The sequence below is a fragment of the Vidua macroura genome, chromosome 15, assembly GCF_024509145.1.
Source record: "Vidua macroura isolate BioBank_ID:100142 chromosome 15, ASM2450914v1, whole genome shotgun sequence".
Taxonomy (NCBI): domain Eukaryota; kingdom Metazoa; phylum Chordata; class Aves; order Passeriformes; family Viduidae; genus Vidua; species Vidua macroura.
Window position 1 is genome coordinate 12,851,560 of NC_071585.1, and position 20,090 is coordinate 12,871,649.

The following is a 20,090-nucleotide window of genomic DNA, read 5'->3' on the forward strand; positions in this document are numbered from 1 at the left end:
CAGGAGAGGGAGGAGAGTGGATGCACCCCGTGGGTGCCACTTTTCTCTCTGCCTTCTTTCGGTGCCTAACCCAGACCTGACCCCAAGTGCTTCAGTGCAGACTGATTGTCTATTCCTTGGTGCTTTCACCTCTCTCCCTAAAGTGCAAACAAACACAACAGAGTCACCCTGGGTGCTGCAGCCAGCTCACACCCAGGGGCCCAGAGGGACAAGTGGGACATCAAGCCCTTGGCTTGCCCACAGACCCCAAGCCAGGCTTTCAAGTAACACCCTAGAGGTGCTTGGCACCCCAAACACCAATGCCAACCTGTGCTACCTCTTGGGCAAAGAGAAACCCCTTTGCTCACCCCTTCCCACCTCCCTCCCCCCTGTCCCCATCCCCACCAAGCTGTGCCAGCCTCCCCCATCTCTCTGCCAGGCAGCAGAGAGGGGTAAAGCAGCCTGCTCCATCTTCCCATCCGTGTTCAAGGTAAATGCAGCACCAAAATAGATACAAAAATATAATTTTGGGTCCATTGGCCCAGCTTCACTATTAATATAACTGCTATGAAATGTCAGAAAATAAAAGCTGCTCTCTCTGTACACACCTGCCCCCCGCCCCCCTCACTGACAGTATTGCCACACGCCCGGTCCTGTCAAAACAAGGCATCAAGATGCCTGTTTTCTCTATATTTTAAATACAATTGCTTCCATCCCCCTATTGTAAACAAACATGACAGAAAGGGGTTTGGAAAAAAAAAAGAACAAACAAACAAAAAACTATTTAAAAAATCCTTCATAATTTCTATGTTCTGAATAACATTTCTGCCTCCTGGGACTTGAATCCTGCCAGGTTATTTAAAAGGACAGAAGGTACCTGTGATTTCTGATGAAGGCCCTGATGTCCTTCTTGGGTTTCCTTTGGATGCTCTCTGGTGGGGATGAGAGAGATAATGTATTTGCTTTCCTCTATGCAAAAGTCACAATGTGTTTGATCGGCAAACCCGTGACTAAAAAAAGTAAATATATAAAATAAACAGCAATCCACAGCCTCTTTCTTAAGTTTCCCCATCTATCTGATTTTCAAAGTGCAAAACCTAGAGAAGAACAGAATGATTTTCTTGAGGTGTTTTTCCTCTTTTGTTAGGGGTTTTTCCCCCCACGTACTTGACTGGAATGGCCTTTCTATAGCAAAAGTCAGATAAAGCATAATTGCAGTAGTTTCTGCACATGGAATCATGAATCATTCCAGTGACTTGAGAATCTAAGCTGTTAATAGGCTAAAAAAAGGATTTTTTTTTTGTTGGTCTTTTTTTTTGTTTTGTTTTGTTTTTGCATTATAATTAAGCATGAATATATATTACTATATTACACTGCTTGGATTGCAGGAGCAATCCACATCTTCCTATGCTGTAAAACTAACTCCCACCCTGTGCTCCCCAGATCAAGAGCTTCTTTTCTCCTCCCTGTGCCTCAGTTCACATGATTAAAAGTCCCTCCCAGCCCCTTCCCCTTTTTTTTTTTTTTTTTTAGTAGATATTGCCGCATTCTTTAAATTCATGCATTGCTGCATTGCTATTGCACATATATAAAGGATTGCTCGCTCCCTCCCGGCTGCTCCCCTCCCCTCACTGGTTGTGCACATCCTCTCTGCGGACTATCTTGTAGATGATCCAGTAGAAAATGTTGAAGATGAGGAAGGCCATGGGGAAGCCGATGCGGGAGATCTTGTCGATCTTCTTGGCCCTCTGGATGAAGAGCTTCCTCATCTCCTCGGGGGAGCGGGACGGCGGCGGCACCGGGTTGGCCGTGTTGTTGTTGTTGGCTCCCTTGACAGAGATGCCATCCTTGGCTTGTAGGCACGCTGGCCCCATCCCGTAGGCGGTGAAGTTGAACCTGCCTTCACCAGCTTCGTCCTCCTGGAACAGATTGAGCATGGGACTCTACTTAAAATGAGATATAGGCAGTGCACCCTCGCTATAAGGCTCTCCGCTGACAGCGTCCTGCTCTGCACGGGAGAGATGCTCCCACCACGCCCCGGCCTCACCCTTGGGCAAACCCCCTGCTCTTGGGAGACCAGCCTTATAGAGGGGTGCCAGCTGTGTGGTGCACAGATGCAAATCAGGGGATCCAGGCACCCCGTGGAGAACAGGATTGACTTACACCCTGCTGAGGTCTTTGACATATTGAAGGGTTTGTGGCACTGCTTTCATTTTTCCAATTGCATCCCCTGTTTTGCTTCTGCCTCTCCCTACCCCACCCCACCTCCTATCAGCACCTTCTTTGCTTTGCCTGTGCAGTTTCAGCTTGCCCAGAAGGAGTGGGCTTCATGTAACTCCTGTAGCCAAAGCTGCAGCTGCTTCCTACAGAGTTACATGGATGTGCAGGAGCCAGGAGCTGTCCAGGAAAAGAGCTCTGCAGGCAGCGTGCAACCAGCCCTCACTCGCCTGCCCACGGCACCCCACAGCCATCCCCAGGAGCCAACTTTTAGGTGAGGAACTGAAGTGTCCTTCTGTGGGTCAATGGTAAGACATAGCTGCTTGTGCTAATGCCAATTATTGAAAAAAAAATATAATTTGTGTTCTAATCTAAAGGCAAATGGTGTTGCTGTTTGTTTTTTTTTTTTTTGTGAAAGCTTTGCTGGAATCCCAGAATAATTTAGCCCCACTTTATTGAACACAGGGATGTAGTTACAGGGAAAACTTAGTTTGGCCTGAGTAATTCAAGCAGTGATTTGCAGAAACAGAGTCAGAACCCAAAGTCTCTTGACTTCAGGTCACCAAGGCTAATTGTAGAGCAGTGGCACTAATTAATCATTAACAGAGGCTGATCCATGCTGTGTCCCCCAACACTGACCTAGCAGCCCCCTCCCTTGTAGCTGCCTGTCCACTGTGCCCTGCTGCCCCTTCCCCTGTCCTTTGAAGTGTGTCTTTTCTGGATGGCCCCTGCATCCCATGGGCAGCTGCATGGGATGAGGAGCAGGACACAGAGGATACTGCCATATCTAAGCAAAACAAAACTACCCAGATAAAATCAAGATCTGGCTTTCTGCAATACTCAGAGCTTATGGACCTTCATCATGTCTGTAATTAATGCCTCTGCTCTTTTCCCATTGCACAAACAAAGTCTGGCACGTGTCTGGCTTAACCTAAACCACTTGATCCTTAATTTACTGATTTTTTTTAATCTTTTCATTACTGAGGGGCCACTTGCTGTGACTTTGTTTTGACCACTGTGGCTTTGTTTTGGTGAGTGGTGTACTGGGGCTAGAGAAGACAATAATGCCTTTTTCAAGGTACCATATCAAAGGAAAAAGGCAAAGATCACCAGCCACACTGGGAAGTGTTTCCAAATACACTCCATGTGGGTCTGATGATGGTGTCATGTTAAGCAGACTGGTCCTTACCACTGCAACATCTCACTTTTTTTTAGCCTGGTGTGTCATGCCTAAACCAGTCAGAGCTACCCAGACAAGTCAGGACATCAGGACAGAGCAATTAGTGCCTTTGGCAGCTGCATTAGCCCATTTACATATTAGCAATCAGCTTAGTTTTCTGATGAGCCTGCAAACCTTGTTCATTTAGCTTTTGCAAGTGTTTTTGTTTATGCTTTGCTCCAATTAAATAGCTGTGAGATTGAGCAGGGACTGTGCTAACAGCCTTGTGTTCAGTGGAGCAGCTCTGGCAAATATCCCTTAAACTTGTCTGAGTATTAGTGGCTTTCTTTTCCTTCTTTCTGTTTTATCAACAGACTGATCTGCATACAACAGCACAGATCCAGAGATGGCATGCCTGAATCCAGATGAAGAGATAAATACACTATGGAGGCACCCACGTGGGTGGGTTTAGCTCTGCCTCTGTTCAGCTGCATCTTCTGAACCAAAGCTTTGTTGATTTTGGGATGGCAGAACCAACCCTGTTCTGGTCAAACAAAATCAGTGGGTGCTGAGGTCTCATCTGTTACTTCTTTTCCCTTGCATTTGTCCAACACTTTTCATCCCTGGTCCTGACTGGGTTGAGCACAAATGAACAATTACCTCCTGTTTTGCAGATAGGACAACTGAGGCAGAGAGAGACAAATCTAGAAAAATACAGGGATTCCTGCTCCTCAGCCCCACTTCCTCCTGGAATGGTAGCAGTTCTGCAAGCACACACTGTGATCTGCTGCAGGACTGGTTAGACCCTGGGAAAGACTTTTAATGGCTGGGATAGTGAAACAATGGAACGGGAGAAGGTTTCTGGATGGGATGGATCATGGAAAGTAGACAAATACCTATGAAGAATATTTAAGGCAGACCTTGGTTGTCACCTATGGGTTTGCTTGAGATTTTCATCAGCAAAATTGTCTTTGATTTTATCTCCCAGAAAATGTACTGGTTTTTAATGCTCTCCCAAGAGCAGTCTCTCAGGCCTGGTGCTGAAATTTTGCTAACCCCTTTCCTGATTCTACCAATTATATAGGGACAATTCTTAAGTGCCTTTGGCCATGTGATCACAGCCACCTTTATGTTTCTTTCTAATGTGATCTGTGAGGTGAAATCTTTGCTGTTGGAGCCCAGGCTGGGGAGCTGTCGGGGCTGCGTGCATGCTCAGATTGGGATTGGGATCAGCCACGGCAGGTAAGCATGGAGCAGGCTAAGGCTCAGAATAAAGCTCATTCCTTCCAGGAGGAATTTGCAGTCAGTCTGAGAAGCAGATGCTTTTGAACATGGAGATGGCAGAGACAAAAGAGGTGTCACTTACCTCTGGGCTACTGCAGGCTGTTGTGTTGGGGGTGCTCTCTCTGACAGACACCCCCACGCCTCCCTGCCTGCCTCCCCCCAGCCCTGGCTGCAGCTTCTGGGGAGGAGAACTCACACCAGAGCATTGCTGTGTGACAATTGTCCTGTTGAGAACAACCCTTTTGGCTGAGCTAGCAAAACCCAGCTTGTTGGACTCCCGGGGTCAGCAGGCTGTTAGAACAGGCACAATTCATTGAGGCAGCTCTGCTTTTTGGTGTGTGAGCCTCCTCAACGTCTGACCAGATACTGGGGACTTCCCTGGGGGCTAGTGGCTCGGTTCAGTTGACCATGGTGTTCTGCTGGGACAGATTTCACTGTGTCCTTCATGCTTTATGTATTACCTTATGATGCCTCCTCTTCCTTCTGAACCTGAGCAGCTCTTTGTGCTGCCGAGACACGAAGTTGACGGCAGCGTATTCCAGAAGGGCAGAGAACACAAACAGCAAGCACACGGCCATCCAGATGTCTATGGCCTTCACATAGGACACCTAGGAGTCAGAGAAAGAGACAGAAATGGGGTGGCTTCCTTACCCAAATGCATTTTTACTTGGTGTTTTACATGGCTGACATCTGTTCTTGGACACCAGAATCATGCTCATTTAACATAAATATGTTATCAGGTCACTGAAACTCCTCATGGGCTCTTAAGTAGCAATAATTCCATGGCTTTTAATTTATTCAGGCCTTGATTGTGATTGTTTATATGCAAGGAAAACAGTAATCCACCATACTGGAAGCCTTTCATAAAGGGAAGTTCAGTACTATTATAAGAGTAGGATGGTCAAGTGACTAAAAAGCTAAAATGTAGAGTGCACATCCATGTGTGGTTGTTGCAAAGGTTTGTAAAGTACAGAGCTCCTGGTTGCTGGGAGCTGTGGTGAGTGCTGAATTGTAGGGGAGGTTTTGCTGCTACTCATACAGAATATAACATTTTTTCAGGATGGGGCTGGAATTTGCTCTGTTTGTCATTACACAGGAACTGTGCAAAGGCACCAGGAGGATCTGTGTCAGGATTTCCTTAGGTGCTGTCCCCAAAAGGAGCCTGATTTCCCTGGTGTTCCAAGGGTGTTCCCTACCTTGGGCAGTGATGCTCGGGAGCCAGAGCTCTGCGTGGTCATGGTGAGCACGGTGGTGATGCCCAGGCCCACACGAGCAGGTGCAGCATCCATGTTGATCCAGAAGGAGATCCAGGACAGAATGACAATGAGAAGGCTGGGAATGTACATCTGGATCAAGTAATAGCCCATTTGCCTCTCCAGGTGAAAACGAGCTTCTATACAGGTGAACTTGCCTGAGGAGGATGGGAGATACATGGAAGGTTATTGGTAAGGCACAGTGAGCCTCCTGTTTTCAGCCAGTGGCTGGGGATTTTCCTTTTCCTTGAGTTGCCTAAACCAGAGTCTTTTTAGGGGAGGAAATGAACAGCTGTTGCCCAGGGCATGCCCAGTGATAGGACAAAGGGGAATGGCTTGAAACTGAAAGAGAAAAGGTTTAGATTAGGTATTAGGAAGAAATTCTTCCCTGTGAGGGAGGGGAGGCCCTGGCACAGGTTGCCCAGAGAAGCTGTGGCTGCCCTGGAAGTGCCCAAGGCCAGGTTGGACAGGGCTTGGAACAACCTGGGATAGTGAAAAATGTCCTTACCCATGGCAGGGGGTTGGAGCAATATGGTCTTTAGGGTCTCTTCCAACCCAAACCATTCTAAGATTCTATGAACATTAACATAGCAAAGAAAGCCCTTTGGCAGTATGTCCTTTGCCACTTAAATTACAAAGACAAAAGAAGGTTCTAGGAGAGAAGATCCCAATCAAACACCCTTGAATTGATGCAGATGTTATCGGGGACAAGAGGGTTTTGCACATTTATGTCCATTAGCTTTCAATTAGCTATCTGTTTCCACTTGTCTGTTATCTCTGGAAGGACAAGGCCAGAGTGCCATCAGACAGAGCAAGAGACTCTGGCAAATGCACAGTCCTGAATTCCTCTCTACTGAACCCCTCAGTTAAGGGTTAATAGCACTGACCTGTGTTGTAGTGCTTTGTGCAGTATCTCAAGTCTTTTTCTTCTTTGAGGATAAACTGAGGCAATGTCAGCCCGTCAGCAACTTGCACTGCTCCTTTTTCTTGCCACTCAAATATGAGATCATTCATTGTGTAGCCAACTGTTGAGAGGAAGGGACAAATGTCATGTGAATCCCATTAAATACTGATCTGTAAAGGGACAGTGTTGCAGAAGAGAGCTTGGAGGCAGGGGGGGCATCCTGGCCTTCCTTGACAGTGCTGTCATGAATGGGATTTGGGTTGAGGCAAAATTGCTTGTTCATGGTAAGAGCCAGGGCAACGACCTCCACTGGAGCTGCAATGGATTTTCTGCAATAAATAACATTTTTTTCTTGAATTTGGCTTGCTGAACTGTTTTCTACTGTTTCCAACTTGACTGCTTTCTCTGGAGGAGCTCATCATCTTTCCCTCCTCTGGGATAAGCAGCATGTACAAGTGGCAGATGTTCATCCAGAGAGAAAAAACCCCACTTGCAGCTGAAAGCACTCCCACCTCCCTCCTGCAAAGTGAAAGGCCAATGTAAACACGAGCAAGCCAGGGCTCCTCACATGGGATCTTCTGAGGTTTGGCTTTCCTAGCAAATGTCACATGGGCTGAATAAATGGAAAATCCTAGGCACGAGGTTCTTGAGCAAGCCTCCAGTGAAGGCTGGGCTGGGGATGGGCTGCAGCTGGGAAAGGAGATGGCAGGGGAGAGCAGCATGGAGAAGAGATTGTCTCCTCTCCAAAATGTGCACAGGACTCACAGCTTTCCAACTGCATGATGCACGTCTGCACGTCCATGGGGAAGTTCTTCAGGTCCATGGGGCAGGCCAGAGTCAGCGTGATCCTGAGGAGAGAGGAGAGCACAGGGAATGCCAAACAGCGGGCACTGCTGAGGGCTGAGCTGGGGCAATGGCAGAGCACCCATCTCTTCCTGCCTGTGCTCTCACTCTGGAGCTGGAAAGCACCAGAAATGCTCAACATTTGGGTCTGTGATCCATTCCCAGCAGAGCCTGCTGCTCGTTTCATTGCAGTGCTGTTTGAGACTGCGTGCAGCAGAGTTCACAAACAGTTCTGCTGCTTTTCCTGGCCTGCCTCAGGTTCACAACAGGCTGGGTTAGCAGAAAGCCCAAGGCCACTCTCTGGAACCCCCAGAGGCATTTCTAGAGACTGGCACTGTTTGTGAATCTCTGAACAGAACATTTGGGTGTAATAAAAAACCACCAAAAGGAAGTTTGATCAAGATCATATGTTTGTGTGTAGGGAAAGAAAGACTTCAGTGGGATTTTCTGCAGGGAAAATGCCTTGTGCTAAGCCAATATGAACTCCTGTACCTTCCTGAATTCCTGCAGAGCCCTTGAGACCTCTATTTCTTTCTCCATTTTCCACTAGGTGCAGGCTGTGTTTTCTGTGTTATATTGCTGTGCTGCTCTGTACCATGATCTATGCTTAAAATGTTTGGTTGGTTCAACAAGCTGAAACTAAATGATTTGCTCCAGATAGTTAGACTTGAGTTATTTGGTTTGATAATATTGAAAATGTTGTTCCCTGAAGTGTTTAGGATTTTCAACTTTTTGCCTTGATGTAGAAATAGCAGAATTACCCAGGGGACAGAAATTGAATTTTTCTGTCATCAGACCTACAAGAAACTTATCAGGAGGGAAAGATACTTTAATTTAAAATCTTATGTTGTTAGAAATTCTCAGCTTGAGTTCAGAGGCATGTTGGGACAGAAGATGTGACAAAATCCACCTTCTTGTAAATGCCTTGCCTAGAATTTGATTATTACATGTAGTATTAGCAAAGAACCAGTTAGAAAATGGCAGAGATTTTTCTTTTTAAAGGGAAAGACTACTTCTCCTTCTGCAAACTCTTTGAATTTACAGTGTGCTCTTCTTTCTTTTTAATTTTCACAGGAAAACATACTTATAAAGAAACCTATAATTTCATTCAGAGATGAGTGAAATAGGCAAGTTGTTATTTTTAAACAAGAACTGAAATATTTTCAAGTTTTTACCTTGAAAATGGTGGTTTTCTCATGCTCCCTGCTGAGTCATTGCTCTGCTTGGCAGAGCAACCCCAGGGCTGGGGCACCCTGTGCCCCTCTGTGCCCCTGCAGAGCCTCCTGGAGCAGAGCTCTGTGCCATGCTCACTGCCAAGTGCTGCTGTTAGCTTTGCTCCCTGCCTGGTTTTAAGTTTAAGAACGGAGAGGTTTCCTCATTCAGCCAACACACGTGGCAATTCTTATTGTTTTGGCCAGCAGGTCTTTGGGCTGGAACCTCTTTGTTGTTTGATGGAGGCCATCTACTTTGCAGCATTAAGCTGTTTATCTCCCATTTTACAGCTCCACACTGCTTTTCCTTCCCATTGCTGCCCCTGGGAGCTGCAGTGTGAGATGGGGTGTGTGTTCCAGAGGCAAATTTACATTATACATGAGGTGAAAAGGTCTTCAATATAGAGTTAAACTTTCCCAGTCTAGGCCCGTGAAGTTTGATCTAAATTTCATTGGTTTAAAATAAAGTGTGAATGGGTTTGGAAGTGAAGGTGGGGGCTAAGGTTGATTTCCTGTGGGAAATTCAGTGTAATTAGTTCAATTTTGCTGATGGATTCGTGGATCTAGCAATAAAAGGAAAACTGGGCTGAGACAAAGCCATGGGGCTCTACTAAGCATTTTCCCTGATTTTTACTTTTTTTTTTTTTGAACAGGAAATGCTGCAGCTTTGGAAACAGAGTGTTCATAAGCTTCTACTGGTTTTCACACAGCACAGCTGGTTTTAGGCTTGTACTGACATAAGATATCTGAAGTAATTTTACATTAGGGATGTTAAGGAATGTACTACAAGCAGAAGTCCTTGAACTGAAAGAGATAAAGATGAGTTAAATTCCTTCCCAGACCAAGCCTCTGTCTCAATATGCTTTAGTAGAGGTCTCTTTTAATCACATTGCTTGATCACTGCTAAATCAATGATCTCCCACCTTAAAACCCCCTAAATTTCTCTTTTCCAGCATCATGCCCAAAGTCTAGGCTGGGATGACCTGGGTGGAGTCTCCTCACCTGATGCTGTAGAGGACGTTGCCATTCCGGGAGATCCTCAGCAGCTTGTTGTCCGTGGTAATCTCATGGAAATGGGCCCCTTTCTCGTTAGCAAAGAACAAGTCAGGCTTCCAGATGGAGTCCAGCATGGAGGGGTCCAGGTCCAGGGAGTCGTCGGGGTACTCGTTGTAGGCCAGCCGGGGGTCGTTCCACTGCTGCCGCAGGAAGATGTTCACCCTGTAATCCTGCACGCAGACACACAGCAGAGCTCAGAGCAGCCTCGAGGTGCTGGCAGCTGGGGAGCACACACTAAAACCATCCTAAAATCAGCCAGACCATATCCAGGCCTAGAGTTCCCAAGCGATGCCAAGTGTTTTTGGTATTATTCCTCAAGGGACTGTTATTAATTTTTAGCTTCGAAGCCTACAGCTATGGCATAGCATGAGCAGCTGCCTGTCCCTGCATCCCTCTGTTACAGCAATTGTCAGCTGTGTGGGAAGGGCCAGGACCTCTCTGTCTGGACCCTGGGGCTGCAGAAAATATGAGCAGTTGTGGAGGGCAGAACGGCCGCTGTCAGCAGGAGGATGTTCCAGAGGAGTAAGTGGGGAGAGAAACTGAAACCAGCTTCCTTTTAGTGCTGAACTGTCCCATATCGTGACTATCTGTAGTTCACCCAGCACTGGGAAAGGAAAAGGCACAGCGAGAAAGATTGTCCATGAAAGAGAAACTCCCTGTGTGTCTGCTAATACAAGGATAACTCAGATGAGCCAATGGGAGCAGCTGCCCTTGGTTAGAGTTTGTGAGCAGGAGAGGGATATTTATGAAGTCTGCTCTCCTAATCTTGAGCATTCTGGGTTCCCCTCTCTAATGTCAAAATGCCATAAAGGCAACAGATTTTATAGGATGACCACCTTCCTTAACTGAAGGTAGTCCCTTGGCACTATGCAAAATTATACTCGCTTCATAACCACAAGTCTTACAGTTCCCCTAAGTTCCCAGGTCAAGGCTGGCTGCTGAGGCTGAGTTCAGACACTACTGGAAAATTAGGGGCAGTTTCTCTTCTCCCTGTGTGACCGACAGCTTCCCAGGGTGATCTGCATGCTCCTTTTCTTCTGACTTTCACATGAGAAAGCGAGACAACAAATTGAAATGGGAAGAGGATGTGCCAGCTATCAGGAGAGGGATGAAAGCTCCACAACCATAAATTAATTGACATTTTCTAAGTATAGAGGCAGACTGCATCTGAAGAGCAGCATATAACAAACCAATTCCACTGCCCAGGCCCAAATGAATAGTCCTTCTCATGATTAAGGGTTTCTTTGCTGCCTTTCTAATATAAATGTACTTTGGAGACTTTTATTAGGACACAGTTAATGGAGGGTGTCTGACGTGCTTGCTGGTGTCTGATCCCTGCTGCAGGCACTCGGTGAGAGGCTCCCCCTCACTCTGCCACCAGGTCTGTTCTTTCCATCTGGAGAACACAAAGTTCTGGAGTCGAAGGGTGCCTGTATAGGAGAGACTCTGTGATGCTGCTGCCTCAAGAGCTCACTTGACTGTGAACCTACAGCCTCTTGTCCAGGAGGACACAACTCTCGTGGTGTCCAGTGGCACTGGAGGGTTGGGAGAGGATGTTGCAGTAAGGTAGAAAAATCATAAAGAAAAGCTTCATAAAATCAAGCCTGCTCTCCTGGAATCTGTGGCTGGCCTTGTCAAAGCTGGCACTTTGCAAGTTCCCATGTGAAAGCAATCCTGGTGTGAGCAGTTCATTAACATAACAATCTATTCCTGGGTAAAAACACCTTGCACCTGTATAAACTGTTTTTACACTGTTAGACAGAAAAATGAAAACTATCTCTCACGAACAGCTTTCCCTGCAGTACACACTGAGTGTACCAATCAATACAGAATAACAACTTGTTACTAACCAATAAAAGTAATTGGCAAGAAACTATTGACCAATTGGAGTCCCACACGAGCTCTGTGAAACTGTACAAAAAAGAGTCATGTGAATAAAGAATGGGCTTTTTCCACCATGAAGAAAATGCAGTCCTGTGTGATTTATTCCCATAAAAGGATTGTGTTGGGTGCTCTGTGTTTTGGATGAGGCACTTCTTAGCCAAGCACATGGTCTAGAGTCTGTTTCAGGCCACTTGGTGCCATCTGCACCCTCAGAGCACAGAAGCTGCTAATGACATTAATGATTGTGACAACAGCAAATGAACCACGGACTTGACGCTAAAAGGAGCAGACCTCTGAACACAAAAAAGAATTGCAACACTCTTTCCTTCTGCTGATACTCCAAGTGTCACCTTCACAAGTCCTAGTGCATCCCTCTGACTTAATTATTCATCTCTGTCGACCCTGGATAATGTGTCTGGAGGAAATGTGAATAGCTGGGGACAGCTGGGGACCAGGGTCTCAGCATGGGGCCAGCCCATCATGCAAGCCTGGGAAAGGAAAGGAACCATGAATTCTCACTTTCCACAGCAGGCAGCAGCTCCCAGAGCTACCTGTATATTTTCAATTCTCTGTTTTCTGTGCCTCAAGATCTGCAGCCATTGCAGCCAGGGGAAATCAATGTCACTGACCTAATAGGTAGAAAGCAAAAGGTTGTTTTGCTTATTCAGCTACAAATAAGCTCGATGCTAGCAGGTCAGCTCCAGTTTGGGACTTCTGTCATGTACAACACAAATTAAACTCATGTTTGGAAGAAGCTTCAGTGGTAGCTGCCCAGAAGTGTGCTCAGCCTGATGGAGTAGTAGAAGGGGGGAGGGAATGGAGCCAAATTCCTTCCAACAGCCTGAGTTACTGCGGATAAGCTTTGTTGATGGAGTAAATTCACTGCTTCAGCTCCAAAATTTGCCAAAAGAACAGGAAAGGGTGAGACGGGAGGTGTTGAATGGTTTATGCTGCCACCACAGCAACAGACCACAGGCAGAATGTCATCAATAGACTTTGTAACCATGAGGAGGCAGCTTAAGTAAATACTCATGGGCCAAATGAAAATTAATTTCTCACAGTGTACGGCTGTGAGAAGGCCCCTCCTAACTCACCCCTAGAGTGACACTGCCCTGTCCTCATGTCCTGCTGAGAGCAGTCCAGGGGCGCCTTGTGAGTGTGTGGTGGGAGAAACTGCACCACCTCCACCACGGGGATGTGCAGCGCTGTGGGGAGTAACTCTGGTTTGTGTCACTCTGTGCTCCTCCTTTGGAGACAAGTGTTTGCTGTGGGTATTTTTTGTTTTGGAATACAGAAAACAAGGCATTACGTTGTGATATAAAAAAGGCAAGGACGAAGGAATCTGATACATGCATTGAATGCAATTCTCTGGCTTTGCCATTTCAGGGCATTAATATTTTACCTCTGTGTGTGCATTTAGGCAGATCTTCCTACTCAGGGAGTTTACTCCACAGCTGGCCTGCTCACTGAGAATGTGGTTTTCTCCCAGATGCCTTTGCCCTTATGTCATTGCACTGCAATCTTGAAGGTTCTGAGCAGCCTTTTAGGGTTTCTTGTGTCGAGCCTTATTTGAACATAAATGTAAAACCAAGCACTGTGACTGCAAACTGGACATGACACTGCCTGAGGAGCCAGCAGAAGGCATGGAGAGCAGTCAGGGTATGTCTGTGCTGTGACACAGGCTAAGAGAAGGGTTACAGTGTTCTGTACCAGCTGAGGATCCTCTGTGCTGGAAGCTTTGTCCTCAGCACTGCAGTCAGGCTGAGAGGTGATGAGCCAAGCAACAGTCATTCCTTGGCTACCTGGAGACATGCAGCATTTCTCCTGGATGCTCTATAGGAGATCTTAATTAGCATCCCCAAGTAGTTCACAGTTATTCCTAAATGATGGACAGCACTGGCCAGTTTCTGATGTGAACTTTCAAGCAAAGAAAGAAGAGGTTTGACTGGGGCTGCAAAATTGGCAAAAAAATATAAAAATCGCTTTCTCCATATCCTTCTTATTCCTCATTTGTGTGCCCATCACATCCAGGCATTGATTACCTTGTGCAGCCTGCTCCTCTGGCTGGCTTGGGAGAGGGGAGCAGCAGCTCTGTGCAGGGAAGGCATTCAGGAGCTTTGCAATTTGGCACAAAGGCATTTTACTCCCAAGAGGGAAATGACGCAAGGCAGGAAGAGAATAACTGGAGTGATCAAAGTAGTTCAATTTGATAATGCTGAAATGAAATTCTGCTTAGTGACCTCGCAAGGAGACAAGGAAACAGAAGATCATTTGAGACCTTCCCTTCCCAGGATCCCATAGCCTTGACATCTTCTGCTGAAAGCAGAGGAGGCTGGAGGCAGTGCTGAGCACAAGGGATGGAGCCCCTCAGGGCACTCCATAGGTTTTCCCTCCCGACTCAGTGTCCTGTCAGAGCAGCCTCTGCACTGAACAGTTTTGGGGAGAGATTTCCCCTCTGATAAATTTACATTTTGCTGGTGGAAAAAAGAGGGTAGAGACTGATCTCCTTCAGAAGGGGATTCTGGGACCCCACCGGAGCATGAGGGGCTTTGCTAGCATTGAGTTAAGTCTCTAGATTGGAATGAACAAACATTTTGAAGGGAACCTGCCTTGTCAAGGAGCACTACAACAGACTGCAAAACCAGAAAGCACACCAGGAGCAGCCCTGGGAAGTATTAATAGCAAGTGGCCAATTTGAAGCCTGTGTGAAACCACCCCTGGGTGAGGGGAGGAGGAATCTGTATCAGAGAAGGGCAGGCACCTGATGAGGGGTGGGAGCAGTACCCTGGTGCTTAATAAGTGTGGGGATTTTTATGCTGGAATCCAAAGCAGAAGGTTTTTCTGTGTCTTCCTCTAAAAAGTGGGGAATATATATATCTAGATATATCTAGATATAGCTATATCTATCTATCTATCTGAGCCAGTAGATCTGCTGGGATGTGAGCTGCAGCCAGCACCCAGAATTACAAATGTAGGTATTTAGTAGTGAGGTCTTGTTTTTCAGTTTGAGGGCGTTTTGTGTCTTTGTATTTGAGTTGCACAGTCCTATTTCATGGCTTCTTTTTGCTGTTTTTTCTTTTCTCCCTCCCTTCCCCATTAGTGCAAGGATAAACTCTAATCACAGACAGCTGGAACACTGCAGGTCTAACACTGAGATGGCAGCAGACTGGGAGTAGTCGTGAAAACCTTTTCATTTTGTGTTGTGTGACTTGTTAGGTGCTTATCATCTCTGTGGGACTGATGGTCGGGTTTAAGAATGACTGACTGCAGGAAGTTCTGCTCAAAACCTAACTGCTGCTATGGGCTTTGTGCATTGAAACTCATATCTTTTGCTGATTTTGGAGTGAGTGAGACCAGTATTAAATGTGGGACCCAAGTTCTTCATCAGAATCTCTGCTATACTGGGGTTTGTGAGTTTTGATTGAATTTATTGGTCTGCTTTGCAGGATGCTTTGTTTTCTCATTGGAAATCTCATGTGCAGATGTCTCTGAACAAGCACTCAACATTTGGACAGTTGCAGCCTCCAGCTTCTCCTGTCCTCAGGAGATGCTGGGAGCTCAGTTGTGGCTGTGCTGCAGCTGGCTGGAAGGTCACATTTGCTTTGCTCTTTTCAGATGAGATAACTATGGCATGAAAGCAGCAAAAATGAATTTGCATATTTACACTGTGTCTAAGGGAGGCTGTGCTGGCTCTTCTGTTATTTTTCTTTTTTTTTTTTTTTTTTTCAGTCTCTTCTTTGCTGTGTGTGTGTTCTTTTTAAAAGAAGAGTCTAGAAAAGCTCATCCTGAGTCCAGCTGCTATCATTGCTGGGTGATGGTGTAAAAATGTGTTTCTTCTTCTCCCCATGCCTGCACTGTGTACAAAATGCTGCCAGCTGCCTAAGCCAGTGGAAGGCCACAAAACTGCAGCTTCCACTGGAAGAGTGAGCAAGGGCATCACTTAATTTCCAGTTTGCTGTTATAGCAGGGAATTTATTAATGAAATGCTCAGATAATCCTATCAGTTGCCTCATGCCCCAAAGAAAAGCCAAAGCTGGTGCAGCTTCTTCACTCAAAACCCAAGAACCCTGTTCTCAAGGTGCTTCACTTCTGTTTATTTGGAATGAGAAATTTCTACATTTGCTATAAGTTTCATAATCTGGTATGGCTGGGGAGTTGTTTATGCTTTTGAACAGCAAAAAGGGATTTAAGAGCTTGTATTTGGGGGTTATTTGGTGTTTGTCATAATAAGAATTGGAGAGAGTGGCTGCATCTTGCCCCTGTCCTTGGGAGTCCCTGGCTGTTGGATGCACTATTGCAGTGATGCTTTGGGGCAGGAGGACCTGGCTGTTGGGGTTGGTTCTCTCCTCCCCCTTGGAGCACAACAAGGGATGTGCTCCCAGTGCCAGCCTCCCTTGTCCTTAGAGCTCCAGGCAAGTGGGGCTGCATACAAGCTCTGAGCTGCAACCCGACATAAATGTCCCATCAATTATGTGCACCACTAGAGGATTTTATGTTGGGTCTCCAGCTCTGCAGGATGCTTAAAGGAGTTGCTTCCCCTGCTCTAAATCAGCTCTGCCTTAGGAATTCAATTTGGTGGATGACTTTGCCTTTTAATTTTTTTAAAATTCCCCCAACCTTGCAGCAGTTTTCAGATCTCCGTTTATTGCCCTGTTCATTTTGAACCTTTGTGGGGCAGGCAGCAGCTTTCTGCCCACTCTGGGGAGTTTGTGCCTTCTCTTGGCTGCAACTTGTTGTCTTTCCTTCTGAGGTTTGTAGACCCAGCTGTCATCAAATGCCTGGTTTTTTTCTATTTTTTGTATTTTCTCCTCTTCTTCTACCTTCCATGAGGCTTTAAGCCATAAGTGAGCAGTCTCCCTCTAATTTCTCTAATCCTCTGCATGGTGAGCTCATGATTTACACTGATTTGTGATCTTCAGGCAGTGTAAACTTAGAAGGGAGCAGTGGTATTTTCTGTAGGAAGTATCAGCCCACCATGGAGATATTTTAAAGCCTTCTCCATCTGCATGTGGGGTACCCATAAAACCCTGTGACTGCTCCTGCAGGTAGTAGTGTAATAGTAATAAAATAGAAGGTGGTGTAGTACTCACACCTGAACCTGACCAGGCTTAGAGTGCCTAATGATGGGGGTTTAAAACATAATTTTCTTTCACTTTTTGGCCAGTGAAGCAGCTGGGGGAGTTTTGTCATCATCAGTCCCAGGGGTCAGTGATAGGCTATGGCTTTCTTTCTGGTAAAACACTGATTTGCCCCTCTCCATTTTGCATGTTGCCACCCCTTCCTCTGATGTTTGACCACTTGATTGAATTATAAATGGTCAGGTCTCAAAATCCCTTCAAGACAGGACAGTCTGTTCTTCCCAGAAACTGCTGGGGAGCTGACACTGCCTGTTTGTCCTGCTGCGTCCCCAAACAGCGGGGAGGGACTGGCTGCTCTGCAGAGCAAATCCAGCTTACAAATCCCCAGGACCTCTCCAGCTTGCTGAGATCTCCTTTTCAGCTGTTTCAGTACCTGTATTTCTTGTGTTGCTGTTGGTGTTTACAAGCAGAACTGCTGCTCCCACACATTAGATCGGGCTGTGTGCTGCTGTGTCAGCCTGACATCTGGGCTGGCTTGTCAGAGCTGCCTTGGATATTTCCAGACAGAGCAATGTGCCCACAGGGTGTTCTTGGGCTCCCATGGGGATTTTTTTTTTCCATGGAAGAGTGCCTATGAAATGAGTGGCATCTGGAGATGATAGCAAGTCCCTGCAGCATGTCTTGGAGGTGAACTGCATCTCTCTTGTGCTAGCCTGTGCTAATTTTATGGAGCATCCTGCTTGCAGCGATCATGTGGCATCTTTGGCTGCTCCAGTGCATCTCGCAGTGTGGGACAGATGCACTGAAAAACGCTTCAGTGGAATGTGCTCTGTACTTTGCACACATCCTTTGTGGGCTTGTCCTGCTCCCTTGCACTCTGGGTTGGTGTGTAGGAACAGCATTTATTGCCTGCAAGGCCAAAGGAGGTAACCAATAAACAGTAAATTAGGAACAGATGTGTATTTCAGTGGCAGTTCTTCCTCTTTTGCTTTATACACAAATGAATCCACGCTACACTCCCCACCTGTGAGCTCTGACAAATTCTGCAGGCCAGATAGGAAATCTGTTTCCTTGTGCTTGGACAGAATAACAGCTTTGTTTTTCTCCTCCACTACCAGAACTGAACTGTCCCAACATAAATATTTCCAACAGAATGATGCAGTGTCAGAAGAGACTCATAACCTGAGCTGTATGGCTGTGGCTCTCCCCTGACAGTGGTGGGCATGCCAAGTAATTTGTTCAAGTCAGGGGGTGTGATCTCTATGCAAAGCCTAAAACTTCCTGCCTGAATGCACAGAATGCCTGAAGCTGGAACCTTGCATTCTTCATTCAGCATTTTTCTAGAAAAAGAATTACCAGAGGGTAATTAAACACCATATTTCTGGATTATCTTTAATTAGCACAGCAGTAAGGCACAGTACCTCCAGAGTTTTTTCCTTTGCTGTTCACTGGTTATGTCACAACCAATCTTTAATAGTTTTCAGATGGAGCAATTATCTCCTGTTCTAGTGATCCTCTGCTCCTAGTGCCTTGCCAATTAGATACAGCCTTTAGCCATGCTCACTAATTTTGTATGAAGTGAGTCTTAACTCAGAAATATTAGTTTTGATTTTCTACTAAAAATCATTGTCTACCAGAAATATGTCTCCAAGAAAACAATCACTGTAGTCTTTAATAATTCTCTTAATCTTTGGGAATCTGAAATCCTGGTGCAAGCTGAATTTGAGTTCAGCTGATTTGCCTTCTCTTTGAATCCAGATTAATTTTGGATTTATGCCCACTTAAACACAAAGTATCTGTAACTGTCACTGAGCTTGGAGCCTTAGGCAAATCTTCAGAAAAAGATTATTTGTTTTCCTTTCTGACCCTTGTCCTTTGCTCATGGGGTGTTTTTATAAGATGCAGATGGAGACTCTGTGATCTTCAGCCACATGAAATGAGTCTTGCGTGTTGACCATTAATTTACTCAAACTTTGAGTGAGCTCGGGAGCACTGAGTGTTTTTCCCTGAGGAGGAGGGTGATGCTGCATTTTCTGGGAGTGCACTGAGGCTGAGGCAGTGGCTGAGCAGCTGTGCTGTGATTTTTACTTACCATAGTTGTTTCTGCAATCGAACCAAAGCTGTTGATGAAAATGTTGCAGCTGACGTTCACTGGTGGGCCTGCATGACAAACACAGATTGGAACAGCAGTTCACTGTGTGCTCGTGGAACAGAGGATTTCAACTCTGGAGTTAAAACCTGCTGTGGGAATGGGGTGACTGAGGGGTGAGCAGGGGAGGAAGGCCTGGGTGCCCTGCCAGGTCCAGTCTTGGTTCTGAGGCCAGTTTGACACCAGGCAGGGCTCGTGCTCTGCCTCTGTTCCCCGGTTTAGCAGTGTTTATAGATCTCTGATGGGAACTGCTCAGACGAACAGGAATAGATCAGAGCCAGCCAGGACAGTTTCTAGGTGTCTTGACCTGGCTATATGGTGGTAATTTCACCTTGAATGTGATAGCAAAGTATCCCAGAAAGGAGCTGAGAGACAATCGACTTTTATTTAGAGCTACGCTTGTGAAATACTCACTGTTCCTGAACTAGGATGATGTGCTCCCTTCAAAGCCAGTGCAGCAGAGTGAGCTGTAGGGATCAGGCTGGCTAAAGCAGCAAATACCCCACGTGATGATGGTGGTGTTGGGTTGACACTGCCTACTTGACCCTCTGCATCCTCAAACAGCAGGGAGAGACTGGCTGCTCAGCAGGGTAAATCCCAGGTTACAAATCCCAACACCTTTCCAGTGTCCTGAGACCTCCTTTTCAGATGTTTTAGTACCCGTGTTTCTTGTGTTGCTGTTGGTGTTTCCAAGCAGAACTGCCTGTAAACCCCAAACCCCAGGTGATGATCCTGATCCAGGCTCTCAGGGCTCACAGCTGGGTAGGAGAATTCAGGGCTCTGCCAGCAGGGATTTTCTGGCTGTGCTGTTTGGGCAGAAGGTAATCCTGGTCTCTGGGCCATGCCTCTCCTGGGCTTGATTTGCTTTCAGATCAGAGCTTTGCTTACCCTGCTCGTACTGGAGAAGTTAAGGGGTCACCAAAGGAAAGGAGTGAGGGTCAAGGGATGAAAAGATTGTGGTTTGAGGGCATGGGAACATGTCTGTTCATGTGGTACTGATGCCCCAAGGTGTGACTGGAAGTGTTTCATAACATTGCCTGGAAAATCTGAGGTGGAAATGCTGCATTTAGACA

The 20,090-nt window shown here is 46.2% G+C and overlaps 1 protein-coding gene across 1 annotated transcript in view; it reads right to left on the reverse strand.

The window, feature by feature from the left end:
* Window positions 1-1,607: 1,607 nt before the first annotated feature.
* Window positions 1,608-20,090, reverse strand: part of GLRA1 (glycine receptor alpha 1) — a 36,710-nt gene continuing 18,227 nt past the window's right edge. Inside the window, exons 3-9 of the mRNA XM_053991357.1 lie at window positions 18,961-19,028; window positions 9,853-10,076; window positions 7,562-7,644; window positions 6,780-6,917; window positions 5,836-6,050; window positions 5,101-5,247; window positions 1,608-1,922 (exon numbers count right to left, since the gene is read on the reverse strand). Coding sequence (XP_053847332.1) covers window positions 1,608-1,922; window positions 5,101-5,247; window positions 5,836-6,050; window positions 6,780-6,917; window positions 7,562-7,644; window positions 9,853-10,076; window positions 18,961-19,028 — 1,190 coding nt within the window. The remainder of the gene's footprint in view (window positions 1,923-5,100; window positions 5,248-5,835; window positions 6,051-6,779; window positions 6,918-7,561; window positions 7,645-9,852; window positions 10,077-18,960; window positions 19,029-20,090) is intronic.